Source organism: Drosophila santomea, chromosome X (genome assembly GCF_016746245.2).
Source record: "Drosophila santomea strain STO CAGO 1482 chromosome X, Prin_Dsan_1.1, whole genome shotgun sequence".
Lineage (NCBI taxonomy): Eukaryota > Metazoa > Arthropoda > Insecta > Diptera > Drosophilidae > Drosophila > Drosophila santomea.
Window position 1 is genome coordinate 18,891,676 of NC_053021.2, and position 24,162 is coordinate 18,915,837.

General features: G+C 43.9%; 4 protein-coding genes across 7 annotated transcripts in view; 2 read left to right on the forward strand and 2 right to left on the reverse strand.

Annotated features, from left to right (window-relative positions):
* Positions 1–645: 645 nt before the first annotated feature.
* Positions 646–11,511, reverse strand: LOC120454975 (collagen alpha-1(I) chain). 4 transcript variants are annotated; one of them, XM_039640759.2, is made up of 11 exons: positions 10,965–11,510; positions 7,401–10,903; positions 4,118–4,661; positions 3,943–4,049; positions 3,355–3,865; positions 3,100–3,288; positions 2,832–3,020; positions 2,255–2,365; positions 1,659–1,710; positions 1,478–1,593; positions 646–1,243 (listed from the first exon to the last, which is right to left on the reverse strand). In XM_039640759.2, exons 1-11 carry the CDS (start codon positions 11,337–11,339, stop codon positions 1,085–1,087), a joined length of 5,856 nt encoding a protein of 1,951 aa, XP_039496693.1. In that variant the 5' UTR covers positions 11,340–11,510; the 3' UTR covers positions 646–1,084. The 4 variants fall into 4 exon arrangements, with proteins under 4 accessions (XP_039496693.1, XP_039496692.1, XP_039496694.1 ...); XM_039640758.2 differs by having other exon boundaries at positions 3,943–4,052; XM_039640760.2 differs by lacking the exons at positions 646–1,243; positions 2,832–3,020; positions 3,100–3,288; ... (1 more) ...; positions 3,943–4,049; positions 4,118–4,661 and having other exon boundaries at positions 10,965–11,511.
* A 497-nt stretch (positions 11,512–12,008) lies between these two features.
* On the forward strand, positions 12,009–13,695 carry LOC120456314 (RNA-binding protein NOB1). Its single transcript, XM_039643069.1, has 2 exons — positions 12,009–12,174; positions 12,234–13,695. The coding sequence occupies exons 1-2, from the start codon at positions 12,100–12,102 to the stop codon at positions 13,575–13,577; spliced, it is 1,419 nt and encodes a 472-aa protein (XP_039499003.1). The 5' UTR covers positions 12,009–12,099; the 3' UTR covers positions 13,578–13,695.
* Positions 13,696–13,909: 214 nt separating this feature from the next.
* LOC120456316 (NAD(P)H-hydrate epimerase) lies at positions 13,910–14,974 on the reverse strand. The gene is made up of 2 exons (XM_039643070.2): positions 14,252–14,974; positions 13,910–14,189 (listed from the first exon to the last, which is right to left on the reverse strand). The coding sequence occupies exons 1-2, from the start codon at positions 14,860–14,862 to the stop codon at positions 13,967–13,969; spliced, it is 834 nt and encodes a 277-aa protein (XP_039499004.1). The 5' UTR covers positions 14,863–14,974; the 3' UTR covers positions 13,910–13,966.
* A 365-nt stretch (positions 14,975–15,339) lies between these two features.
* Positions 15,340–24,162, forward strand: part of LOC120456472 — a 48,466-nt gene continuing 39,643 nt past the window's right edge. Inside the window, exons 1-2 of the mRNA XM_039643330.1 lie at positions 15,340–15,598; positions 16,159–16,224. The gene's annotated coding sequence lies outside the window, so the exon portion shown is untranslated. The remainder of the gene's footprint in view (positions 15,599–16,158; positions 16,225–24,162) is intronic.

The window sequence follows — 24,162 nt, forward strand, 5'->3', positions numbered from 1 at the left end:
AGTACCATAAATTCAAAGGGCAATTGGTCTCTCAAGGTTTCTAGAATTTATTGTTTTTCAAAGAACTTGTATATCACAACGTATATGATACTATTTCAAAGACCTGAAATTTGCATACAGGCCAATAAAAACACATATATAAATATATATAAAATAATACATTTTTTTTTTTAACTCCCTGTAATGTTTTTTAAGATTTAAAGTTCATACACAATCACTTCACATTTTACTGGGAAGAAAGCTCAGTAGCGTATTATTTTTAGCAATAGACATACACAGTCTATCATTTAGCTATCTATTTCACTTTAACCAGCACTGACTGTCAATGGGTGCGAGCCATTGGTGACTACTGCTGCTGCTCCCCCCGATCCACCCCCTTGCTCCAAACCTCCCCCCGAAAATCCGACCCCCCTCCGCATGCACCGCGTGTTGTGCAACTCTGCCTGGAGCCGTCATCTGTAATTCACCTTGGCAGGCATGTGAGTGCGATGCACACACAGCCCTCCAATGCCACGCCCCCGCCGCCCCCAAAAGAACAGCTGTCAATGGTTGTTTACGGAGCAACAGAGACAGCTGTCACGCAGGAAACAGGGATAGCAGCAGAAGTTCGATGAACCCGCCAACTTGAAGTAAACATTATGTCCATTTACATACATAAAATTCATTTATATTTCGTCAAACTACATAAGTTAACAAAAAAAAAATGACGGGATGTGCTATCCATTTTCAATTTACAATCCAGTTTTAATTTACAATTAAAATACATCCGTATTTGTAACATGCTTCTATGTATTGTGTTCTATGGTTTCAAACGCGGCTGTTCGTGCCGGTCAACGAAATTGAATTCGTTTTTCTAAATGCAGCCGTAAGAATGACTGATTATTTCAAAATTATACTGATTGCATTTGGATGAGTAATGATTACATGTAATTCGGGATCAGGCAGCCTTTTGTGGCCGCCTGATGAAGCCCGATGTATGTGGAAATGCTTTGTGTTTGGTGAGTGGAAAAGCTGCCAGTTTTTGTTTGTTTTTTGCTTTTTGTCACTTGGAATTTGTAATTTGTGGCGTGCGTGTAATTGACGTCTAGCGACGCTTGATGCGCTCTATATACTTGGTTTTATTCAGTGCCCGACTGCCCGCATTGGGATCCATCATGCGGTTCCAGTCGGTCTGACCCACCACAAAGCCAATGGCTCGCATCTTCTCCTGCGAGCGCTTTTCCTCGATGTCCGCCCAGCGCACCTAAAACAGAATGAATGTTTTTGAGTAACTAAAATTTGGTAAATAAATGCTAGCAAGAAACGGATGCTATCGGATGAAAAACATCCGCTATTGTTACAGTATTCACTCTGTGAGATATTTCACTTGCTCAACCAGAAGAGATAGCAATACGTATAGCTATCCTCTTCTCTATCATGTGGAAAACACGCCACTAGTTCTTTGCTTGTTTTCTAATCCAAGTTTAGTTGTACTCACCCGCTTCTTGCCATTGGCCGAGGTTGTGGGTGGTTCCCAATCCTCCAGCTGGAGATAGTCGGCCATGCTGGCGGTCCTGCGGTTCTGCATCAGACGCTTGGTGCCATCCAAGCGGGCTGAAACGAGGAATTTGGTTAGTTGTGCGAGTTTGGTAACGCAGGTCAAGTTAATGGGGACTCACCTAGATTATCCTCGGTGGTGTCGCGTTCCCATTTGCTTTTCAGGAAACCGCACTGCACGGGGAGCACACGAAACGCACGATTGGGTTGGCCGGATTAAATAGTAGAGTGCAATGGGAGAATTTCAGGAAAGTTTAGAGGAGTGTTTACCGATACGATGATCACAACCCATTTAGTCACTAGTTGCCCGATTATTTCTGATTGACCTGCTGACTGACTGGATTGATTCTTGTCGAATAATGAGACTAATCAACAGCGACTACTTGTTAGTTTACATTTCTAATCATGCAGCGTTTACCTGAATTTTCAAATTGATTGTAAGAGCGTTAAATATAATGCTATGAGCTACAACATTTTTAATTCTTGGAATTTAAAGCAGATGTTAAATTTATAATCATATCTTTTTATCTTATATCCTACGAGTCGAGATACTACAATATTTAGTTCACATTTGTACATTTTATGGGATACAAAAAATCCAATCTTCTTGCAAACAAGCAATAATTTAATAATAAACCCATTATTTTCTCTACGCAAACACCACACATATGTCTCAAAATGAATCCAATCAGTCGATGCAATTAGCAGTAACACTTACGTCGTTGGAGGCGTCGGCGCTATTGCTGTCGTCTGTCTCCTCGACAGCCGCATCCTCGTATGCCGCTGAAGTTCCCACAGTCGCCCCATCGCCGGCGCAGGCATTATCGTCCTGGAAATGAAACGAAGCCGCCATAAATCAACAAAACGTTTGCTTGACCCAGCTTGCATAGTTGCCTTTACTTAAAGCTTAATCGTACGTTCGAAATTGTTTCTTAGACTAAGACTAGCGGTGCACATATTGCATGTCATAAAATGGGAATATATATATATTTGGAGTTTATATAATAAGGATTCGATTGCAGTTTAGAACTTAGTCTAGGAGTGCGCTTTCCTATCGTTTTCATTTAGCGTTTGCATTGTGTTTTTTGAAAGGACTTGGCCCGGCCAGGTCAGAAATAAAGGTATCATTGTGTTGATCAATCTCTTAAACACTAAACATGACTAGATTTTGATTCAGCTTGAAAACTCCGGACTGGCCACCGACCCACTGGCCAGTCCATGAGATCCACCATCTCCTGCTCCGCGGCGACACAGTAGCAGCCACCTTTGCGTCGCACCACTTAGTGCATAGTTACCGTAGCCATGTCCTCAACATCTTCCATTTCGACCACATTTTCAAGGAGCGAGCTCACGTCCAGTTTGATGTACTGCAGCGGTGTGTTGCACCAGTTGTCCAGCACCACACGGATCTCGTTCTCGGTGCGCTGGTGAGAGTTTCTACCGAGGCACGTCTCTAGATCGCAGTGCAGGTCCACTATGTAGGGCTATAGTAAATACAAACAAAAAAAATATACATATGTAGCATCGCTCAAAGAAGCATTGATGCGTTGACCATGGACCCACCACAAAATTCGAGTCTTTGGCGTGACAATAAAATTCGTTCAGAGTGCGCAGGGAATTGTTGTTGCAATCCACGATTATGAAATCGTACAGATTGTCGCTAAGTGTCTTTTTGAACGACTTAACTAGGTACTGCATGTAGGTCTCCTCCATGGTGTCATCATATTCGTATAATATCTCTTTTTTGGGTATCTGCAGAAAGCAAATGAAGAACTATAGTGTAACTAACAACTTATAATTAACTACGCATCTTCTCACCTTCTTGCCCGTTTTGGGGCACTTCTCCTCGTAGTCGTTCTCAATGATGAAGTAATCATCAATGCTGAGAATGCGCGGATTGGCACCGCCCATCTCCAGCTCCTTCTCCTTGATAAGGCGGGCTACATGCGATTTGCCGCAGCCAGGAGGGCCACGCAAAATGATACAGATGCGCTTGGGACGGGTCATGCGACCAGGATTCAAGAGCACTTCATCCACAGAGATCGTATTGCGATTCTCATTGGTCGGCACGCACATCTCCAGATTGGGAGCCGTCACAAGGTCAGGAATTTTCTCATTGGCATTGGCTGCCGAGGGGAAAAGTGACATGGTTGGCGGCGGCGGTGGAGCCAACTTATCCGATTCGTCACCTCCTTGTTGGTGACCCAGCGGATTGGCCGGGAAGGGATTATACTGGTTTTGATTATGATTTCCCTGATTATATCTGGTCATCGATGGCGGCGGTGGCAGCTCTTCGTTGTCATCATCGCAATCAATAGTTTGCAGAGCACTGATGAAAAGTGGAACAGCGTTAAGTACAATGCAGTCAGCAAACCAGATTAAAAAGCATTAACATCTTGAACTTACTCTTCGCCATCGGAAATATCTTCGAGATCATTGTGTTCTTCATTATCCTGCAAACCCTCGCCCTGATCCGGAAATTCGCTCTGGTTTTGGAATTCATTCTGGTTACGCTGCTGGAATGTATTCATAGACAGGATTAGAGGCCAAGATAGAGGCTTGAACTGTGCTGACCACTTACCTCGTCACCCTGTTCACGATTTGTGGAACTACGTTCATCAACCGAATTCGATTGGAACTGTAGGTTTTGACTGAACTTCAATTGCTCCTCCTTCTTTTGTTGTTTGTTTTTTTTCTTATTCTTACGCTTGTTACCCGGACCTCCTGGTCCACCGGGTCCACCGGGTCCACCGGGTCCTCCCAATCCACCTGGTCCCGCTGCCATTCCGCGATTGGGGCCACCTGTCATCGCTTGCTTGTGATCTCCATCCATTTCGCCCATTCCCATTCCCATTCCACCTGGCATTCCCATGCGATTCGATCCCGTGAACGAGGAGTGGCCATACTCGAAGGTCTTCACTGGTCTAAATTCTGGAATTCTGTCGGCGGCACTTAGACCGCCGGAAGGCCCATCGATGGGGTTGCCATCACCCGACTTGTGGCCATAATCGATCACCTTGGCGGCCGTTGGGTTATTGGAATAGTCGAATACCTTCATCGGTCGATAGATGGGTTCATTCTGGTTGCGGTTGCCGGGGAATTGTTGCTGCTGTTGCTGCTCCGGCCTTTAGTTTTTGTTTGTTTTGTTTTTTTTTTTCAGTGATGGAAGGTGGTAGGTGGAACACACCATTGGCGATTTTAGTATACAATGGTTACGTTTACGTTGGTTGATTTATTATTGCGGCAATTTGTTTGGTTTATTTCATTTTTAAATATTTTTGTATATTGTATATTATTTTTTTTTAGGTTTTTAATGTTTAAAAACCAAAAGAAAAACACTTGAACTTTTACTTCGGTTGAAATGTACTAAAATAGTTGTTTGTATAAGTTAAGATAAGGGGGGCGTGGCAGTGGACATAGGGGCAGGTGCACTATCTACATACATGCCCCACTGCCCCTAAAAAAATTGCAGGTCAGCAATGAAAGATGTATTATATTTTTGGCCCTAAACTTAGAATAGGCAAGCGGCATAGCTTATAAATAGTTTCTACACTTTCAAAAGGCAAAATAAATAGCATCAACGTATCAAAGTGGTTATGCACTAAAATCCTAATGAAATCGGAAAATGTTGGCTTGATTTGGGAAACGGAATAGCTACAAAATTGCATAATAAAGCGGACAACGAATTTAATCGGAACCAATTGTATAGCATTTTAAATTTAAATTTTATTAGGACAACATGATTATTTACTATATTATTTTGAAAATAATATAAATGCTTTTTGATGCTTTCTTAATCGGACAATGGATAATTTCAATAATATAGGATAATTCACAGAGAATATTGCGGAAAAATACTATTTACACAATGTGCAAAATAAGGAAGCGGACGGATTCAGATTTGTTTGATTCCAAAACCTTATCAAGTGCACTTCCAACGAATAAACCAATTGGTTTGTTCAACAAAAACCAATGGTATACAGCAGCAGAATATTTCAAGATATTACTTTGTGTTTCGCAACAGTTTTTTAAACAGATCCTGAGAGTATTCCTTACCCCGAATTATTGATATATTAACTATAGAAATATTTAAAAATTAACCAAAACCAAAGTTTAGCGATCGGATGTATTTGGATGTTGAATTTGGTATAAACAAGGATTCATTTGCAGACGGACAGTTGACCATAGAGGGAAAGTTTCTGCAGGACTACAAAGGATCATGTATGCCCCAATAACGTTACTTGTGTTTTGTCTTCCTTTATTGATATTAAATTCCATAGTATATATTTAACATATACGACTTAAATAACTTCGCGCTATAAAAAGAGTTACATATTACTCAAATGGAGATATTGTTGTTGTGGTTGATCTTAATGTTTTTCTTAAGTAAAACAAAGTAGTTACTTATTTAATCGCGTTGATTTTAAACGAACACAACTTAGATAGGTACTAAATAATTGAACCAGAGCTTGGGCTTTTTCTAAGTGATATTGCAGGGCAAAAGAACGTACAAATAATTTACAATCCAAGGCAACAAAATTAGATTCATATGTATGTGCCAGATGCGTGTATCCTTAATCTCTAAGTATCGATCTCACTTCTGGACTTCTGGTCGCTGCGATGTGTGTATATAGCTAGTTATATATGTATGTATATGTGTATGTTCGAGGGGCGTTATGAACTGCCCTTTCGATAGCCGCTCCCCCAAAAGAAAATCTGTCATCTAATCGCCTAATCAGATCCCGGTTTCGAGTGTTCAGAGATCAGTTTCTGCGCTGCTGCTGCCGTTGCTGGAGCTTCCTACCGCCCCCTTCTCTTGCTGCACAGACAATGGATCAGACACAGATTGGTGGATACGTGGATACGTGGATATATGCATAAATGCATATGTATCGGGGACATCGCCAATAATGAATACCACCGTTTAGATATTCATTCGCGTGTTGGTTTGTATTCGTTTTCGTTTTTTGTTATCGTTCGTTTGTAACATTGTTTAAATTATGTGTTTACATTCAGTATTTATCAGTATTGCATAAAAGTAAAAGAGAAGAAGAAAAAAACGGGGTTGGAATCGAAATTCCAGCATTAACGATAACTAGAAAAAGGCCTGCGCACAAGTGCACTACATTAAATTGGATGATATCAAAACAGATAGAGAAAGTGAAAGGGTACAACGAGTGGGTAAGTTTGGGATCGAGCGGAATAAGATCCAACGATTTCGTCCAATGAACACGATATATAGTACATGTATATGCGATCTGAACAAGGACTCTCACGGATATGGGTAATGTGAAAAGAGCTGGAAGCAGATTGCTTACATCATACTCAAAAATCCATCGGTAGTACAAATCGGACAAACAATCGCTTCGACGCCCCACAGGTTTTAGATAATGTTTGGGTTTTTACCTATCGCATGGATTGATTATTCATAATAAACACTCAAAACACTAACTATAAATGCAAATAGCAGCTGTACTTGTATACAAAAATCAACTAATTACTGAATGGTTAAGGTGTGGGTTTGTATTAACATTTCAAAGATAATTTGTAAACATGCAGCCCTACATACACTTTCCCAAAAGTGTAAAAAGAAAACCAACATATTTGCAGATGATACCATCGAAAAATAAAACTGAAAGCAAGTGCTCTTGCAAAGATAACGCTCCCATATCTTCCGCAGACAATCAGACGACAATTGATATTGGATTTTAGAAGAGCACAAAGGGGGCAAGAATCTTCTTTCGCCCCCCTTTCCCACCATTTTTGCCAAGATATAACATTCGATATTATTGAATACGTTGAATACGTTTTGAAACAATAGTTCATCAAGTCAAAAAACTTAAAAACGGCTTGAGGACACATACCCGTCATTCCAGTTCTTGCGGTGGTTGGGCCCTCCGCCGCCGCCGCCGCCATTATTTCCAAAGCTGTTGCGGTTGCCGAAGTTCCTGGGTCCTCTTGGTGGTCCTGCGCCCAGATCATCGTCGCCGAAACCTGGACCGGGTGGTCCGCCTTGCCGGCGGAAGGGATTATCACTGTTGGGTCCACCGTTGAAACCGCGCATGTTGGGACCGGGTTGGTTGGGTCCGAAGTAGGGTCCTGGACCGCCAAACGGCGGACCGCCGAAGTCATCACGCCGCGGACCGAATGGACCATCGGGTCCGCGAGGTCCGTGAGGTCCGTAGTTGCGGGAACCAGGACCCGGCCCGAAATTGGGCCCAAAGTTTGGTCCAAAGTTGGGGCCATTGGGTCTGAAGTTTGGTCCGAAATTGGGACCTGGTCCCGGTCCATTTGGTCCAAAGAATGGGCCACCCGGACCGCCTGGGCCATGGCCAAAGTTGGGGCCGAAGTTGGGTCCACGTGAGCCTGGACCGTTGGGTCCAAAGTTTCTGCCCGGTGGACCAAAGCCAGGTGGACCATTGCCATCGAAGTCGATGAAGTTATTTCCAGGCACTTGATTCGGTCCAAAGCCTTCAAAGCGTGATCCATCGTTTGGACCTGGACCCGGACCAGGGCCAAAGCCAGGTCCAGAATTTGGACGAGAACCGGCTCTGTTGCCCGAAACTGCGCCTGGACCATGTCCTGGACCGAAACCACCAGGTGGGCCGCTGTTGTCCGGTCTCTCGCCGCTACTGGTACTCAACGAGTCGCGCGAATCCTGCGACTTGCTTTCGTTGCCGCTGTTCTTCTTGCGCTGCCACTCGGCGAAGGAGAGAGGACGTCCATCCGTTCCCGATTCCTGTTCCTCATGTTGCTCCTGGCGATCGCGCTGCTCGCGCTCCTGTACATTGGCCACCGCCTGGGAGAGATTGTTGATGAAATTCGGATCCTTGAGGGCGTTGCTTAGAGATTCGTTGCTCTTTTTGGCGACTGCGGACTTCTCTGCCGGTTTTGCAGGGGCATCAGTCGCTTTTGTTTCGTCTGAGTCCTTGAGCCCCAACCCGAAGACTGAGGACGCATTATTCTTGTCATTGCCATCGGCCACCAAATCCAGACCGGGGATGCCATCGTTTTTCTTAAAAAAGCTGCCCATGGGCGTGTCTGGCGCGACCTGTGTCTCCTCCTCCTCCTCGTCGTCGTCGTCGTCCAGGGAAATGGTGAATATGGGTTCCTCCGGTTTGACTTGCTTGGCGGGCAATGGGGTGGGAGCAGCGGACTGCCGGCGCTTGCCGGGATTGGAGGTAACCGAAGGAGGCTGCGTGGACGGAGCCTCTGGCGGATCTGGCCCTACTGGTGCAGCTGGAGCTGGAGCTGGAGCTGGTGTGACTTCGGGCGGAGGCAGTGATGCAATCGGTGGAGCTACTGGTGGAGCTGGCGTTATTGCTGTCTTTCCATCAGGGGAATTCTCATTTGATGTCGCCGACTTAGTTGGACTTCCCTGCGATTCCTCTGGCTGCTTGGCGGTTTGGTACTGATTTTGCATTCCCGGTGGCGGTCCTCGGTTGCCTCTGAATGCCGGAACTCCGGCGCTTTCGAAGGCGCGATTCTCTTTGCCAAAATGACTCGGTTTTCCGGACTGTCTATTGCCCTGTCCGAAATTGGGTCCCGAGCCGGCGCCCTGGTCACCAAAGCCATGTCCAGTTCGAGGACCCTGGCCAGCGAAATTGCCTTGTCCACCGAATGGCTCCTCATTGGGCTGCTGCTCCTCGGCTGTGGTATCACCGGTAGCTGCTTCCTTTGGCATGTCAGTGGTCGAGCCTCCTGATCCTGATCCTGATCCCGATCCAGCAGAGCCACTCATCTGCTGTTGGCGACGTCGGCGCATCTGCTCTCTTCGCTCCGCGATGCGACGTCGCTGCTTCTCGAACTCCTCCTCGTAGCGGCGATACTCGTCGCGATCCGGATGATTGGCATTGGCGCGCTTCCAGTCTTCGAACTGCTGCTCCCACTGGTCGAACAGGCGATCGAAACTGGCCTCGTCCAGATCGGAGGATTGCTGTTGGTTGCGGTTCTGCTGATTCGACTGATTCTGTTGATTGAAGCTGTTGCGCTGGTTGAAATTGCCACGATTTTGGTTATAGCCGCCTGGACCAGAATCGCCACCGCCTCCGCCTCTCTCATCGGAAAATCCCTGGTTGCGATTGTTATCCCAACGATTGCTCTGGCGGCGATTGTTATTAAAGTTGTTCTTATTATTATTGCCGGGTCCTCCTCCTCGTCCACCAAAGCTGTCCTGGCCTTGGTTGCCACCGCTTCCGTCTCCAAAGCCGTCACCTCCGCCGCCAAAGTTGCCTCCTCCCGCACTATTGTGATCTTGGTTATTATAGCTGTTGCCATAGTTTCCTGTTCGCTGACCAAAGTTGTTGTTATTGCCAGAGTTCTGATCTGGGCCAAAATCAGACTGTGAGCTCTTGTTGAATGGATTCTTGTTTTGGTTTTGGTTTTGGTTGCCATCGCCACCTCCATCTCCCCAGCTATTGCGGAAGGTGTTTGTCTTGTTGTTGATCCTCATAGGCGGTGTGTCGATATCGGAATTGATGCCTTGCCAGCGATTCTGGCGGGGATTCTGTGGCTGGTTGCTTTTGCTATCACTAATACTCGGTGGTGGTCCGCTTAACCAGTGATTCTGATTCTGCTGATTGGGATTCGGAATGCTTGGCGGTGGTTCGCTCATCCAACGATTCTGTTGCTGATCCCCGCCAGACGGCGCTTGATTAGAAGTCCCATCCCAACGGCGATTGCTATCATTGTTGTTATTGTTAAATGACGGTGCATTCCAGCGATTGTTGGCATCATTTGGCGGCGGCGGACCATCCCAGCGATTTGGTTGCCCGGAAATATCAGGCGGCGGACCACTGGTATCCCAGGGAGGACGATTATTGTTGCCGCGATTGTTGTTTCCCCACTGGCCATGGTCCGTGTTGTTCGACTGCGTCTGCTGCTGAGGATTTGGTCTCTGCAGGGACGGTGGCGGCTGCTGGAGATTGGGGAATCCCATGTTGTCTGGTCCGGCATTGTTGTAGTTCATCTGGTTCATTTGAACGCCACTATATCTATTCGGCGGCGGATGATGCATGGGCGGTGGCCCTGACCACATGCCTTGGTTGTCATTCTGATTGGAATTCGAATGCTGATTGTAACCGCTATTTTGTGGTGGCGGCGGCGGCGGCTGGTTGTACATCTGCGGCTGGGCCGTGATCTTTCCGGGCACTGGCGGCACTCCCGCGCCGGCAACGGGTGTCGTTGGCGGTGCCGGTGAGGCGGTAACGCCTTGGTAATAGTTCTGCGCGGCAGGATAGGCCTGCGGACCGGGTGCACTGACCACTGGAACGGGAGCCGGTGAAGGATCTGCGACCGTGGGCGCGGGTACGCCTTGAACCGCGGTGGTTGTGGCCACCGCCGCGGCTGCAGCCATTTCACGCTTATACTAAACGATTAAAAGACTAATATTGTAGAAAGTTCGTGGAGTATGACCAGACTAGACCCACCTGCTCGCCGTACTGGGCATGCCACTTGGCGTACTCCGCCTGGTACGTCTGCCACTGGTGCCAGTGGTGCTGCAGGGCGTACTGCTGCTCGGGGGTCATGGCCGCGTACTGGGCAGCCGTATACTGTTCATAGGGGTTGCCGGCCCCCGTCGCCTGGCCGCTGCTATAGGGGTTGAATGCAGCGGATGTGGCTGCAGCAGTCGCTGGTGCAGTTGCTCCGGTTGCAGCCGGCTGAGCGGATGGGGGTGCTCCGGCGGACGCGTCCGAGGGAGGCGGAGGGGGCGGGGCGTTCGGTAGAGGCGGCGGAACCGACGGTTGCGGAGGAGGGGCGGCAGTGGAAGCCGCTACGGCGGCGGTTTGCCAATGGCCCCACATACCGTAACCACTGGATTGATTCGGCTGTTACCGCTCGTCTGCGCTTTCACTAAATCCGACGGATTAGCTCCGTTCCGTTCAAATCGAGCACTTTTCACTAATTCCGATTGCTATCAGTACGAATTCAGAATGAAAACTTCGCCATTTTTGGCTTGAAAACTAGAGATGGAACTGTCAGCTAAATTGGGGAGGGCAGTGTGACCGTACTGCGATTGCAGATCCATATATCGCACGCGCCCTAGAATATTCCATTGCCAATTAATAAAAGAATAGAAATATAATAAAAATATAAATATACGTATTTATTTAAATCAAACTGACCGATTTTTCGAAAATCTCATGCAAATCATTAGTTTCCTCAAGTCAGACAATTTACTAAATCTTCTCTAATCTGTTTTTATGTTAATATTAATCATAATCATGTGTTATTGTGCATGTATTTTTGTAATTAGCTAGGTAAATATGTTATTTTAGCCAAAGTCCGTTCGAAAGTCTAAGTAACAAATACAAATATTTTGATATGAATTTATTTGATAGACCAATTCATTGATTGGCTCTTGATAACATTCTAAAGACTGCATCGATTAGCTTTGCTTACCGCTTATTTAAACTTTTATTAGGTAAAACTAAACACTTTTTGGTATTTTTAGCATACCCAATAGTAACGGGCAACGAAGCACGGCCACACTAATCCCGACACGTGCAGAAATTGTTATTTTTTTGCCGTGCATTGTTTTTCATGTGAAAAGTACCACGGAAAATGGCCGAAACGAGCGAAAAGATCAAGTTCCTGGTGGCGGACACCACAGCCTTCATAAACGCAGTGCCCCTGAACGTAAGTCATCCATAGATTCGCCATTTGAACCACCTAACGCCGCAACTAATCCCCTCCAGGAATATGCGGAGCAGGTGCTCACCGTACCGGATGTGGTGGCCGAGGTGCGCAACAAGCGCCAGATTCGTCGCCTCTGCGTCCTGCCCTTCGACCTCCAGGTGCGCGAGCCTCGTCCGGAGAGCATTAAACACTGCGTGGAGTTCGCCAAGAAAACCGGAGACTATGCGAGTCTGTCGGGGATTGATCTGAAAGTGATCTCGCTCACCTACGAACTGGAAGCGGACAACGTGGGCACTGATCACCTGCGCCAGGAGCCCGTGATGGCACAGACCATTGCATCCAAGGAGAAGCCCGAGGAGATGCAGGATGCCAATAACAAGAGACTGGTCGGGTGGTACATGCCCGAGGGCGAAGAGGAGGAAGAGGACGAGGATTCAGAAGAGGAAGAAGAGGACTCACAGGAGGAGGATGCTGCCGAGGATGAGCAGGAAGGCGATGAATCCCAAGACACTGTTAAAGCCGCCATTGAAGCCCAGTTGGCTGGCAAGGAACCATTTTCCAGCGAGTCCATCCAAACGGAGGAGGAACCAGACCAGGAGCCCAGTCAGGAGGAGCTGGACAAGCTGTTCGAACAGCTCAAATGCGCACCCAGTGCCGAGGAAGAGCAAGAGCTGTCCGAACTGCTGGTCTCCCAGCCGGCCGAAGTAGATGAGGAGGTATCCGAGCCACAGGAAACACAACAGAGCCAAAATCTCGACGACGACGTGGGTGACGATGGCTGGATCACGCACTCAAACATCAAGAAGGCCAAGAAAGCGCTCGAGGGCAAGGTGGAAACGGACGAAGTGCCGCCCGTGGCCTGCATGACCACCGATTACGCCCTGCAGAACGTGCTCAAGCAGCTCAATCTCCACCTGGCCGCCCTCAACGGCCGCATCATCAAACAGCTGCGCACGTATATACTGCGATGCTATGCCTGCTACAGGACCACCAGCATCATGACCAAGGTGTTCTGCCCCAATTGTGGCAACAAGACACTGAAACGCGTTGCCGTCAGCCTGGACGAGAACGGTCGCCAGGTGATACACATCAATACGCGCCGTCCGCTGACCAACAAGTACAAGAACCAGAGTCTGCCGCGTTTCCACGGCGGCAAGCACTCAAGGAATCCCATCCTGTTCGAGGATCAGCCCATGCCCAGGCAGATGCCGTCGCGCGTGGCCAAGACCAAGACGAACGCTTTGGATCAGGATTACACGGCTGGATTCTCGCCCTTCGTGCTGCGCGACGTGGACTCCAAGTCCGCCATGCTGCGCTCCAAGGGCAACCTCAAGGAGTGGGCCAGGAACAACAATTTCGAGGAGGATCGCCGGCGCAAGAACTACAATCGCTTGTACAAATAGATAGATAGATCCGGATAATAGGGAACTAGTAATTTATTAGCTTTCCAATCGTAGTCTTTATATAATATGTAATATATAAAATAAAACACAAGGGAGACCAACTTGAAACTTTGTAAAACCTAACCAGAGAAGCTTTTCAAACAGTTACAAGCATTATTTTGAAACGAAATAAATCGTTTTTTAAAGTAAAATTCATTTTAAGACCACTATTTTTTTTATTAGCTTAAAGATAAATTAAAGTTTTACCAAAAATAAATCAGTTTTTGATTGAATTTTGTGTTTGCTGCACTGTTTCAATTAAAAAAACCCATTCGAAAAACCGGGGACGCAGCTCAAGTCTCCATCGTTTATTTGGATAAATCCATCATTCACAGGCCCACATGTATAAATCACAGCTTGACGCACAGTTCGTTGCCCGGATAAGTAGGCAGATTCAGTCCGTATTTGCGCTGCAGAGCGGGCGGCACGAATCTGCCGCCCAAGTAGTGATGTTCTCCGCGGAAATGGCGGGCACAAAGCTTGGGCGCAGTCAGGGAAATGAGCAGAGCCGGTTCCACATCGCATTCAGTCAGTTTGCCCTTCTCCACATCCCAGCCGCTTGGTATGTCCACGCTGCAAGCAGGATGCAACATTAGTTTAGAATTCATATGATGGCAAAGCAAAACGAATCCCACCTGGCAATTGGCAATTTGGTCTGCTGCAGCAGTTCCACGACGGCGACAAAGTCCGCTCGCACTGGCGGCTTGAAGCTGAATCCAAAGAGCGCGTCCAGTATGAGGTCATAGTCACTGGCGGCAGTCGCCACCGAAGGACACTCCATCACGCCGCAGATGTCCATCATTTGGCACTGGTGGCTGAGGTTCTCGAAGAGCGGCTTGGCCGTCGGCTTTGGATAGTAAATGGTGGGTGTGTAGCCCATCAAGGAGAGGTGCCGGGCGGCCACCAAGCCGTCGCCACCATTGTTGCCCGGTCCACAGCAAACGAGAATCCGCGGATGCTTCTCCGCTGGAAAGCATTTGGCCACTGCGTGGGCGCAACTCAAGCCGGCCAGCTCCATTAGCTGATCCACACTGAACTTGTACTCCGTGAAGAGCTCCTGGTCCACCTCGATGGCCTCCTTTTGATTTAGATACTTCAAATCCATCTCCCTTCTCTTGCCGGCGTAAAAACGCTTGCTTATCAGCGGTGACCTTTGTGCTTCGATGTTTTCGTTGGCGAGCAGGGGGTGGAGAGCGCGGAGAATGGGCCTCAAGGACGAGCCAAGTCCTCGGCAAATAAGGCTCATAGAGTTTGGCTTTTATCCGACTATATTTCCTTGGGGAAATCAAATTAAAATGTGTATTTGTTTGGAAATAAAGTTGAAAGTTTTCAAACAGCTGATCGCAGAGTTGCCAGACGTCAGGGAAATGCTGCCTAGCTCTGACAGTGATGCCAAATGTAGATCACCAAGAGTAGCTGAATTTAGCTATAAAATAAACAAGCAATTGATACGCTTTTGGTTTTAAGATTGAATAATTGCTAAGTAAATGTATTTATTTTTATGTATTATTATATCAAATAAATACGTATTAATAGGCAAGCAGAGCTAAATACTAGCTAGATTCTCGATAAAATATTCGTTCCCTTAGCGCGGACACCAACCACGATCTTTGTGGTGCGAGTCTGGGGTGTGCCCATCTGGCCTGGCCTTTTTTAGCACATTTCAGTAAGCCGCGTGGTATATTGCGATCTACCCAATACGGTCACACTCCAGTATCTTGTTTGCGTGATCGGCGATCGTGTCGCGTTGTTTCGTTCTCGTCGTTAATTCGTTGTTATCCGTCGGTTTCTTTTAGCGGAGTTTGTTGTCGGTGGTTTCGTTCTGTTTTCGTTTTTTTTTCTGTGCAGTGTGAGTTGCACGCACGCGCAACCAGCAAAATTGCTAAATAAAGAAATACAAACGTTGCAAGTGGCAGCGTTTTTCGACGTCGACGGCGACGCAGCGCAGGCGCAACAGCAACAGCAGCAGCACCAGAACAACGGTAAATGTCGACAAGCTTGTGCAAGTTGCAAGCGTTGCAGGTGTTCGTTTTTGTTTGTCCGCCACTTAAACAATTTCAGTTTCAACTTACTGCAAAAACAAAGTAAATGGTTACGGCAGAGCAAACAATATAAGAACGCAAATAAATGTGATTAAAATACAGTTCTTTTGCAAAGTATTTATTATTTAAGAGGCAAATAACGTAAATAGTACCCACAACAATAAAAAGCCCATTAAAGTTGTTTAAGTGCCATCATTTGACAAATTGTTGCATATTTCATGAGTAGAACTTGTTTTAATACTGCAAACAAAGTTACTTGCATTCCAAAACATATGTATGTAAAAACAAGTGAACATCCTTAGCAATAATAAAGTACTAAGGTACAATTTAAACTACATTATAATATTTGACATTTATCCAAAGTGTACGAAACAGTATTAAATAAACACGTTATCGAAAATCAAAGACATTGTGAAATTGTGAAGAAAAATCCCCTCCAAGATTTTTATTATTAAATTTTTCGGTTATCTCTGAGTGTTTTTTTGGTTTTTTATTTCAAGAATCAAATGGATTTGGATTTCGCCCCTACGAGCAATTAATTGGAATTACAATCGACTGGAAGTGAGGTAAGTTTTTGCTGCTGCAGTGGTTTTCATGTTTAATTATGTTGCGACACGTTCGCTGAGAACTTTCACTGGTTTTTATATATATGTATATGCATATGTGTACATATGTAAACCAAGTCGGAAGAAAAATACGTTTTTGGTTTTGGCATTTGTGTACATACATATTGAATGTTCATTCGACAATCCGACAATTACACTTTCTGTTTTGGATTGCATTTCGTTTATTAAATTTCGATTTGGTTCGCTTGTGGGTTTCTTTTTTTCCGTTTTGGCTTGGCTTAAGCCGTGTGGAAAGTTCCGGATTATTATTTCTATGTCGTTACCTGCCATCCAGCCGTATTTAGATAATCCGTTTTGCACCTACACATACACTGCGAAGAATAATGTATTTTAATAAAAAACTAGTGCATTCAAATTAAATTGCTTGCTCTATTTACATTCGAAAAGCTGTGCATCTAAACAAAAAAAAGTATAGGGGTAAAAAATATAAATAAAATATATAAAATTATGAGTATTTCAACGAACTCTAATGAAAATCAACTAAAATAAATGTAACACAAAAAATGTACATGCATATGCAAGTTTGTATACAAATGCTAACACATGTTTTAAGCCATAAAAAGGGGAAAACGCAATGTTTACCGCAATTTGTTCGAGTGGCACAATTCGTTATAAAATTATGGAAATATTTCATAAATGCCTGGGAATTTCGATGCATTTCTGTCCCACTTCCTTCCCGTTTCCCTCCGCTGATGCAAATTTTTCGGGTCGTTGCAGCAGGTTTATTGCCTCTTTCTTCCCTTCCATCCCTACTTCCTCCGCGGAGCGAACAGGTAACGCCAAGGGGAGGGCAAAGGTGAGAGGTGAGTGGCGAGAGGCGAAAGAAGGGACACCAGGTAAACGCGATCGGAGAGCAGAAAGCAGGGAAAAGCAGCAGCTGCTCAACTACATGTACGTTTTACCTTTTGTTTGGCTCGCTTTTTCCCTCCAATGCTTCTTCTTGGCGGCTTCCTGTGGGCACAGTGGGTCGAAAGCGCAAGTAGTGGCTAAATTTCCATATGCATTAAGTGATGTAGTATGTACAAATTCAGCATAATTGCATGTCTGTAGAACTTACTTATTTTAGGTATGCTGATTTTAAAAGTATTTTGCTATTGTAATTTTTATTTATGCTTAGCAACAGTCAACTTTGGTTGCACATATACTAGCAATGTTATCTTTTTTATTTTGCTTTGACCCACTGTGCCATTTTGGTAGTGCTGATTACCTGGTTCGCGCTTCTTCTCGTTCTGCCGCCGTGATTTGCTGCCCCGCGTATTGTTGTTTGTGTTGCTGTAGTTATTGTTGTTTATTTTCCTCTTATATTCCTCAACTTCTTCGCAGTTTGCTTTTATTGCTAAAATGTGTCTCGACTGGCGGTTTTTCTCTTTTTTCTTATTTTTTATACAAACGCGTATTATATCTGTACCTATCTTAGTTTTTTTTTGTTTTTTTTGCATTTATTGTGTCTGCCTTTTAGTGCATTTTGTGGGGCTTCTCTTTGGCTTAAACAAGAAGAAGCTAAGAAGGCAGCCGGCGGAGGCTGGGGAGAAGAAGAGGTATTAAGCTGCAGTTGGCCTTCAACTAAACTTTGACTTCAACTTTGTCGCAAGTCGAAAATGCATTCCAATGTGCTGAGTGTGTCGCTTTAGAGTTGATTTTATTTTTTTATTTTCCCAAAGCTAATTGAAGTGTTTCTAAGGTGCACTACAAAAAATCAGGGCAACACTATTATCGGCTTAATATATTTTTATTAAAAACTAAAGCAGTCTTGTTGTTCGTACTATATCTTGCATATTTCAAAATATTAATCATATATTGTTAATTTCAATTTAAAATATACTGCATATGTATATTCTGTGTATCAGAGCCAGGAAAAGAGAAAGAGACCGATGGTAGGTGAAAGAAAGGGACGACAGCAGGCTTATCGCGTTGCAGTGAGCTGGAAAATGGAAATAAAAACTGAAAGTGAAATTGAAATTGATAAGCGAAAATGGGTGACAAGTTGAATGGGTTACAAAACTAAGTTGCTGAAAGAGATGGAGGATTGCAGATGAAAGAGAGGTCAGAGCTTAGTCATTCACTTGCTGACATTCTCTTGTTGTTGCCGTCTCTTTCGATTGCAGTCGTAAATACACTTGTTAACATGTTATACCAGACTTTATCAGTGGGTATCAAAAAGTCTATGCGAACTTCTCTTCGGTGTTCGGTGTTGAACCTTTGACCTTGATTGCGTATCGGAGTTATTCCCGCCGAGTGATTCAATCGTTCGCTCCACAATCGCGATCGCGCCTGGCGCCTATCAAAGTTTTTCCGCTCCATGTAATGCCATTTGTGTGTTCTTTTTGTGCCACGATTGTGTTCCAGGGGCCAACTGATACTGATAAGTTTCTATTTCAATGAAAACAATCATATAAAAGCAGCAGCAGCGCACTGCAGCGATATACTGACATGCCTGGTTTTTCGGTCGCGGATCGGGGGCAATCCCAATGGGATTAAGTTGGCTTATCTTTTATTGTTCTGAATCGCAGCTTAGCGGCAGGTAGGCAACGCCATAGGCATAGGCGGTCCACAACAAGCACTTAAAGGTAGAAATACACAACACACCGAAATACAAAACACGAAACATGAAAATGTTGGCTCGGGCAGCAAACAGTTTTCAGCAAATTCTTTGGGGAGTGCTGCAAACCGGCTAGAAGAGGTCAGAAAAAACATGAAAAACGTAATAAAAATAAGACAGTACGTAAAAATTTCTCACAGCTTTGGCAGCAACGAAGTTTGGGTGCTCTAATTCAGAAATTAAAAACAAGCTTAGAAAACATAGTTTTGTTAAACTAACTACTGTTGTATTTGAGCAAAAATGTAGGACATGAATTTATTTGACAAATACATTCTTATCTACTATTTCCCTGTTGCACATTGCAATTGTAGAAATATTATAAAAGAAACAAAAGCAAACATTAATTAAATATTATAACATCTTTAGCATTGACCCACAACAATTGATAGAACAAAAAAACTGAAAACGTATTTCTAGTCTTCGAAAACCCAAACCCTTAGAAGGGGGGATACTACATATATTAAGGGGAAGGGGCAGAAAAAAAATAGAGATGGAAAATGTACAAAACTAAAAGCCGGATGTATTAAATTGGGATTTATGCCCAAACGCACTCGTGGCATATGTAATGCACCCCCCTTCCATTTTGTTTTTGTTTTGTTTTTTAGTTGGGGTCCTAAGCCCCTAGACCCACCACCCACTCTTTTTGTGGATCTCCTACACCTGTACACTCTTCATTTTGTGTTTTTTTTGACTCTGTTCTCGAGGGCGGGCAGATAAAAATGTTGAAACAATAACCAAGGTAATTCCCAGGAGGCGTTGCCTGGATGCCGGGATATAACTGCCTGTCCAGGTCTTTTTTACCCGAGATTTTGGAGCATTTGCAAGTATTTTTTTTTGGGCTGTTTGTTTATTTTTTTGTTACCTATGTGGCAGTTGTGTTTTTTTTTCAAGCTTGGCGAGGTTATTTCAAGCGAAGTGTTGTGCATTTCCAGCTATAGCACCCCATATGGAAATTGCACTTCCTGGGACTTTCGGGGGAAAATCGGCAAAGTTGGCACGCCCAGGAAGGTTGCATATGCACTTTCTATGTAAGTCAGCAAATTGACTCTGCTTTCCGCACATTTTGCTGCAATGCGAGTGGGCTAGAATTTGGGAAAATGCGGAAAAATGGTGAAAGATGTTGTATGAGATTTGTCGAATAAAAAGAATGGCGACCATGTAGGAGTGGTGGGAAATGCAGTACGAGAGAACGTCTGAATGGAATGTTTTAAAAGGGTTTTTCCACTTTAGATGTGTTTCAGTTGCAGGGTAAGGAATTTGAGAAATAAGTCTTTGGAGTAAATTTAAGGATATGTCTCACTGTTTCTGTTAATTTACACTACGTACTTAACTCTTTAATATTTATTATATTTGCCACTATAATTTATAACCACATAAAGGTTTTTTGATTAATGGAAATAGAAGCTTAAATATTGCTAGATTTAACGCTCTAACCGTAAATCCGCGATGTAGTTATATATTAATTAATCAAATAATAAATTATTATTGCGCTGGCGTGTGAAAAGCCGGCGGATAAACACAAACCAGTAGCTTTTCCCGCCGTTTTTCAATATCGAGTGTGTTATGAATTACTTTGACCACTTGTGCAATAATGAGATGAAAAACAATTTTATCTCTGCTCCTACTTGTTGTTGTGATTGTGTATGGTTGTTTTTTTGCAGCTACCAAATTGGAATTCCAATTAAATGGGTCTTGGACTGGGAAAATTGCATTAAAATCCCCGCGACATGATTCAATCAAACCGGGGAGAAAATGAATTGTGGCGGAAAGCCAACAGCAAAGTCAGCAACAATAGCGGATGTAGTGATATATGCATATATGATATATGGCAAATAATACCCGTAGATCTTACATAATGTTTGGCTTGGCTTAGAAAGTAGGAAGTCCCCTGGGAATCGGTTTAAAATAGCTCAGATGGCGGCACTTCAGATGGCCTTGTCTGGCCCCCTTAACCCTACCAATTAACCCAATCAATTGAGATTGAGCCCACACACACACGCCATATAAATGCTCAGGCAATCATCGGTTGCATTTTGTAGACCACAAATTAACATGTTTTGCACAGCCAACGCAGCAAAATGCTGCAGGTTCCCAGACTTACCTGTTTCAAAAAGGAGTGGGCCCAAAAAAAAAGGAGGTGAAGTTCAGCTGATAAATATGAATGAAGTCTTGAGAAGACGACAGATTGTTGGGACGCCAACTTAATTGCCATAATAAATTATATTTACAATAAAAAATAGTTAGTTATATGGCATTCATACAACGTTTTTATACCCGTTACTCGTAGAGTAAAAGGGTATACTAGATTCGTTGAAAAGTATGTAACAGGCAGAAGGAAGCGTTTCCGACCATATAAAGTATATATATTCTTGATCAGGATCAGTAGCCGAGTCGATCTGGCCATGTCCGTCTGTCCGTCCGTCTGTCTGTCCGTCTGTCCGTCTGTCCGTCTGTCCGTCTGTCCGTATGAACGTCGAGATCTCAGGAAGTACAAAAGCTAGAAAGTTGAGATTAAGTATACAGACTCCAGGGACATAGACGCAGCGCAAGTTTGTCGATTCAGGTTGCCACGCCCACTCTTACGCCCACAAACCGCCCAAAACTGCCACGCCCACATTTTTGAAAAATGTTTTAATATTTTTTCATTTTTGTATTGGTCTCGTAAATTTCTATCGATTTGCAAAAAAACTTTTTGCCACGCCCACTCTAACGCCCACAAACCGCTCAAAGCTGCCACGCCCACACTTTTGAAAAATGTTTTGATATTTTTTCATTTTTGTATTGGTCTTGAAAATTTCTATCGATTTGCAAAAAAACTTTTTGCCACGCCCACTCTAACGCCCACAAACCGCCCAAAGCTGCCACGCCCACACTTTTGAAAAATGTTTTGATATTTTTTCATTTTTGTATTAGTCTTGTAAATTTCTATCTATTTGCCAAAAAACTCTTGGCCACGCCCACTCTAACGCCCACAAACCGCCAAAAACTGTCCTTCGCACTTACACTAGCTGAGTAACGGGTATCAGATAGTCGGGGAACTCGACTATAGCGTTCTCTCTTGTTTTACATTTAATTAGGCGCAGTTTGGATTATAATAATATCTTGCGAATTTTTGTAATTAATTAATTGCACATTTTTCCCCCTTTCTTTATATCACAGATGCTAATTATTTTTTTGGAATTTCGTGTAAATAGCGAAACGTGATGAATGCTGTAGGGCAATTATAGATTATTACAAATGGAATTCATTTAAATATATCCCGCAACTCTATTAATTTATTTAATTGGTAACTTATACACGTGGTACATACATTAATTATTTTCATTGTTTGTTTACGCTTTAAAATGCAGGAAAATCTTGCTAATTTTGCTTATCAATATTCAACTATCCTTGCCTATATATTCTTGGAAAGAAGCTTTCTTTCTTAAGTTCGTAAATTCCGTATGAAATTCCTTGAATATCGGGAATGATTTAGGGTACCTGAATAGAATGAAAACTATTTGCCAAGGCCATGAAATAAAATATTCGGTGGATCCAGTTAAAAATAGGATGGCTGTCATTTGGAAAGGATTCCAGATTCCTTTATGCACAAATTTCTTAGTTTTTTAAGCATTGTTAAGCGCAAGCAAACAAACGGAATGTTTGTTAAAATGAAACGAAACATAACCGCAAACAAGTTTAGGACAGACATGAGCCCCTTTTCCGCAAAACTGGGTCTTCAAACTCCGACAACCAACTGTAATTGAAGTTGAAACAGTTGAGCCAGTAAATTCTTTGCTATATAACATGACAACAGCCACAACAACAACAACATTGCAAGAAATGAGGGAAATGTGCAATTGCATGAGATACAGATACCGCAGGGTAAAAATGAATGAGGATATGTCTACGGGTGAGGGAAAAGTGGTCCATGCACGTCAAGAAATCGGGAAAGATTCTGGCAAAACTTAAAATGAAGTTTCGTTGATCAAAATACTAACACTTTCTGCTTCTGTAACTTACTTAATCTTTGATATTATCAAATTTTTCTCTGTGCAATTGTGACATGTGCACTGTTTCATATGGAATTCTCGTCCCCATTGCTGCTTTGTCTCGTGCCAAAGGCTAAGAAGGAGATATGGGGGATCAGGGGAATCAGGGGAATCCCTTCCTGGATCCAAGCAAGCCTCACTCTTGTGAGATGTCCAACAGCTGATGGCAAATGTCAATCTGCCGACAAGTGTAGGTCAATGCAAATTATGAGAATCGAGTGCAATGCCAAGACAGCTGACAGACAGACAGCTGGGGGAAAAAGGTAAAATTCAGGGAAAGGGTGACAAACACGACACATTTTCAGGAGGTCACCACTTAGTCGGATGAGCCGTGCAGCATAGTATTAAATTAAATGTCAAACGGACATGTGACTATCGACCAAACGGACTTGCCATCAATAAAAGTCAATATTAGGGGGCTTAGGCACAAAAATTATATGGTTATGACAGGAATATGGTTTATTAAATACTACTAAATCAGCACATAAAAGTGCCCTTAAGATAAGTAACCTTAAGCAAAAATGCTTTCGACTATTTGAAACAATGCTGTGTCAGGCTAAAAAACATCCAAGTAAAAGCCACAAGCCGGCGAAGATTTACTGCCCAGCTGGTGACCCATGGCGACACAATTCTTCCATTTGGAAATTGCCCAACCAGGCATTGAAACCACCTCCACCTTGTTATTTATTTAATTTAACATTTTTCAATGTTGCAATTGTTTGTCGTCTGGTTTTTGGAGATTTAACTATACCAACGACGCGATAAGCGGATGGAAAAATCTGAAAAGAAACAAAAATACGAGAGAAACAAAACCCACAAACCGAGACCAAACCCGAAAACCGAGAAAAAAGACAGTGCACCAAATGCGTAGTACCGAAAAGTGTTCGCTTCAATTCCATTTATCATTTACGCATGATAAGCCCGATAAGCATTCCCTTTGTGCCGCCCACCCAACCAGCCACGCCCCTATTTTACACTTGATAAGCTGGCGGCAAAACTCTTGCAAATGTATCCCCGCATTTGTATCTGAATATACTTATTGTCATCCAAGAGCATTCGAAATGGCAAATCGCTGGACCTCAAATGGAAATATCGAATTTGTATTGCGGAAAAGTTGCTTGGCCACCGGAAAAGTTTCGTTTCTTTGTTTTTCCATCTAACTTCTGATGTATTCTCAATTTCCTATGCTAAAGAAATAAAACCAAGCAAGGGCTTAATAAATATCGAAACATTAATAGCGATCGATTA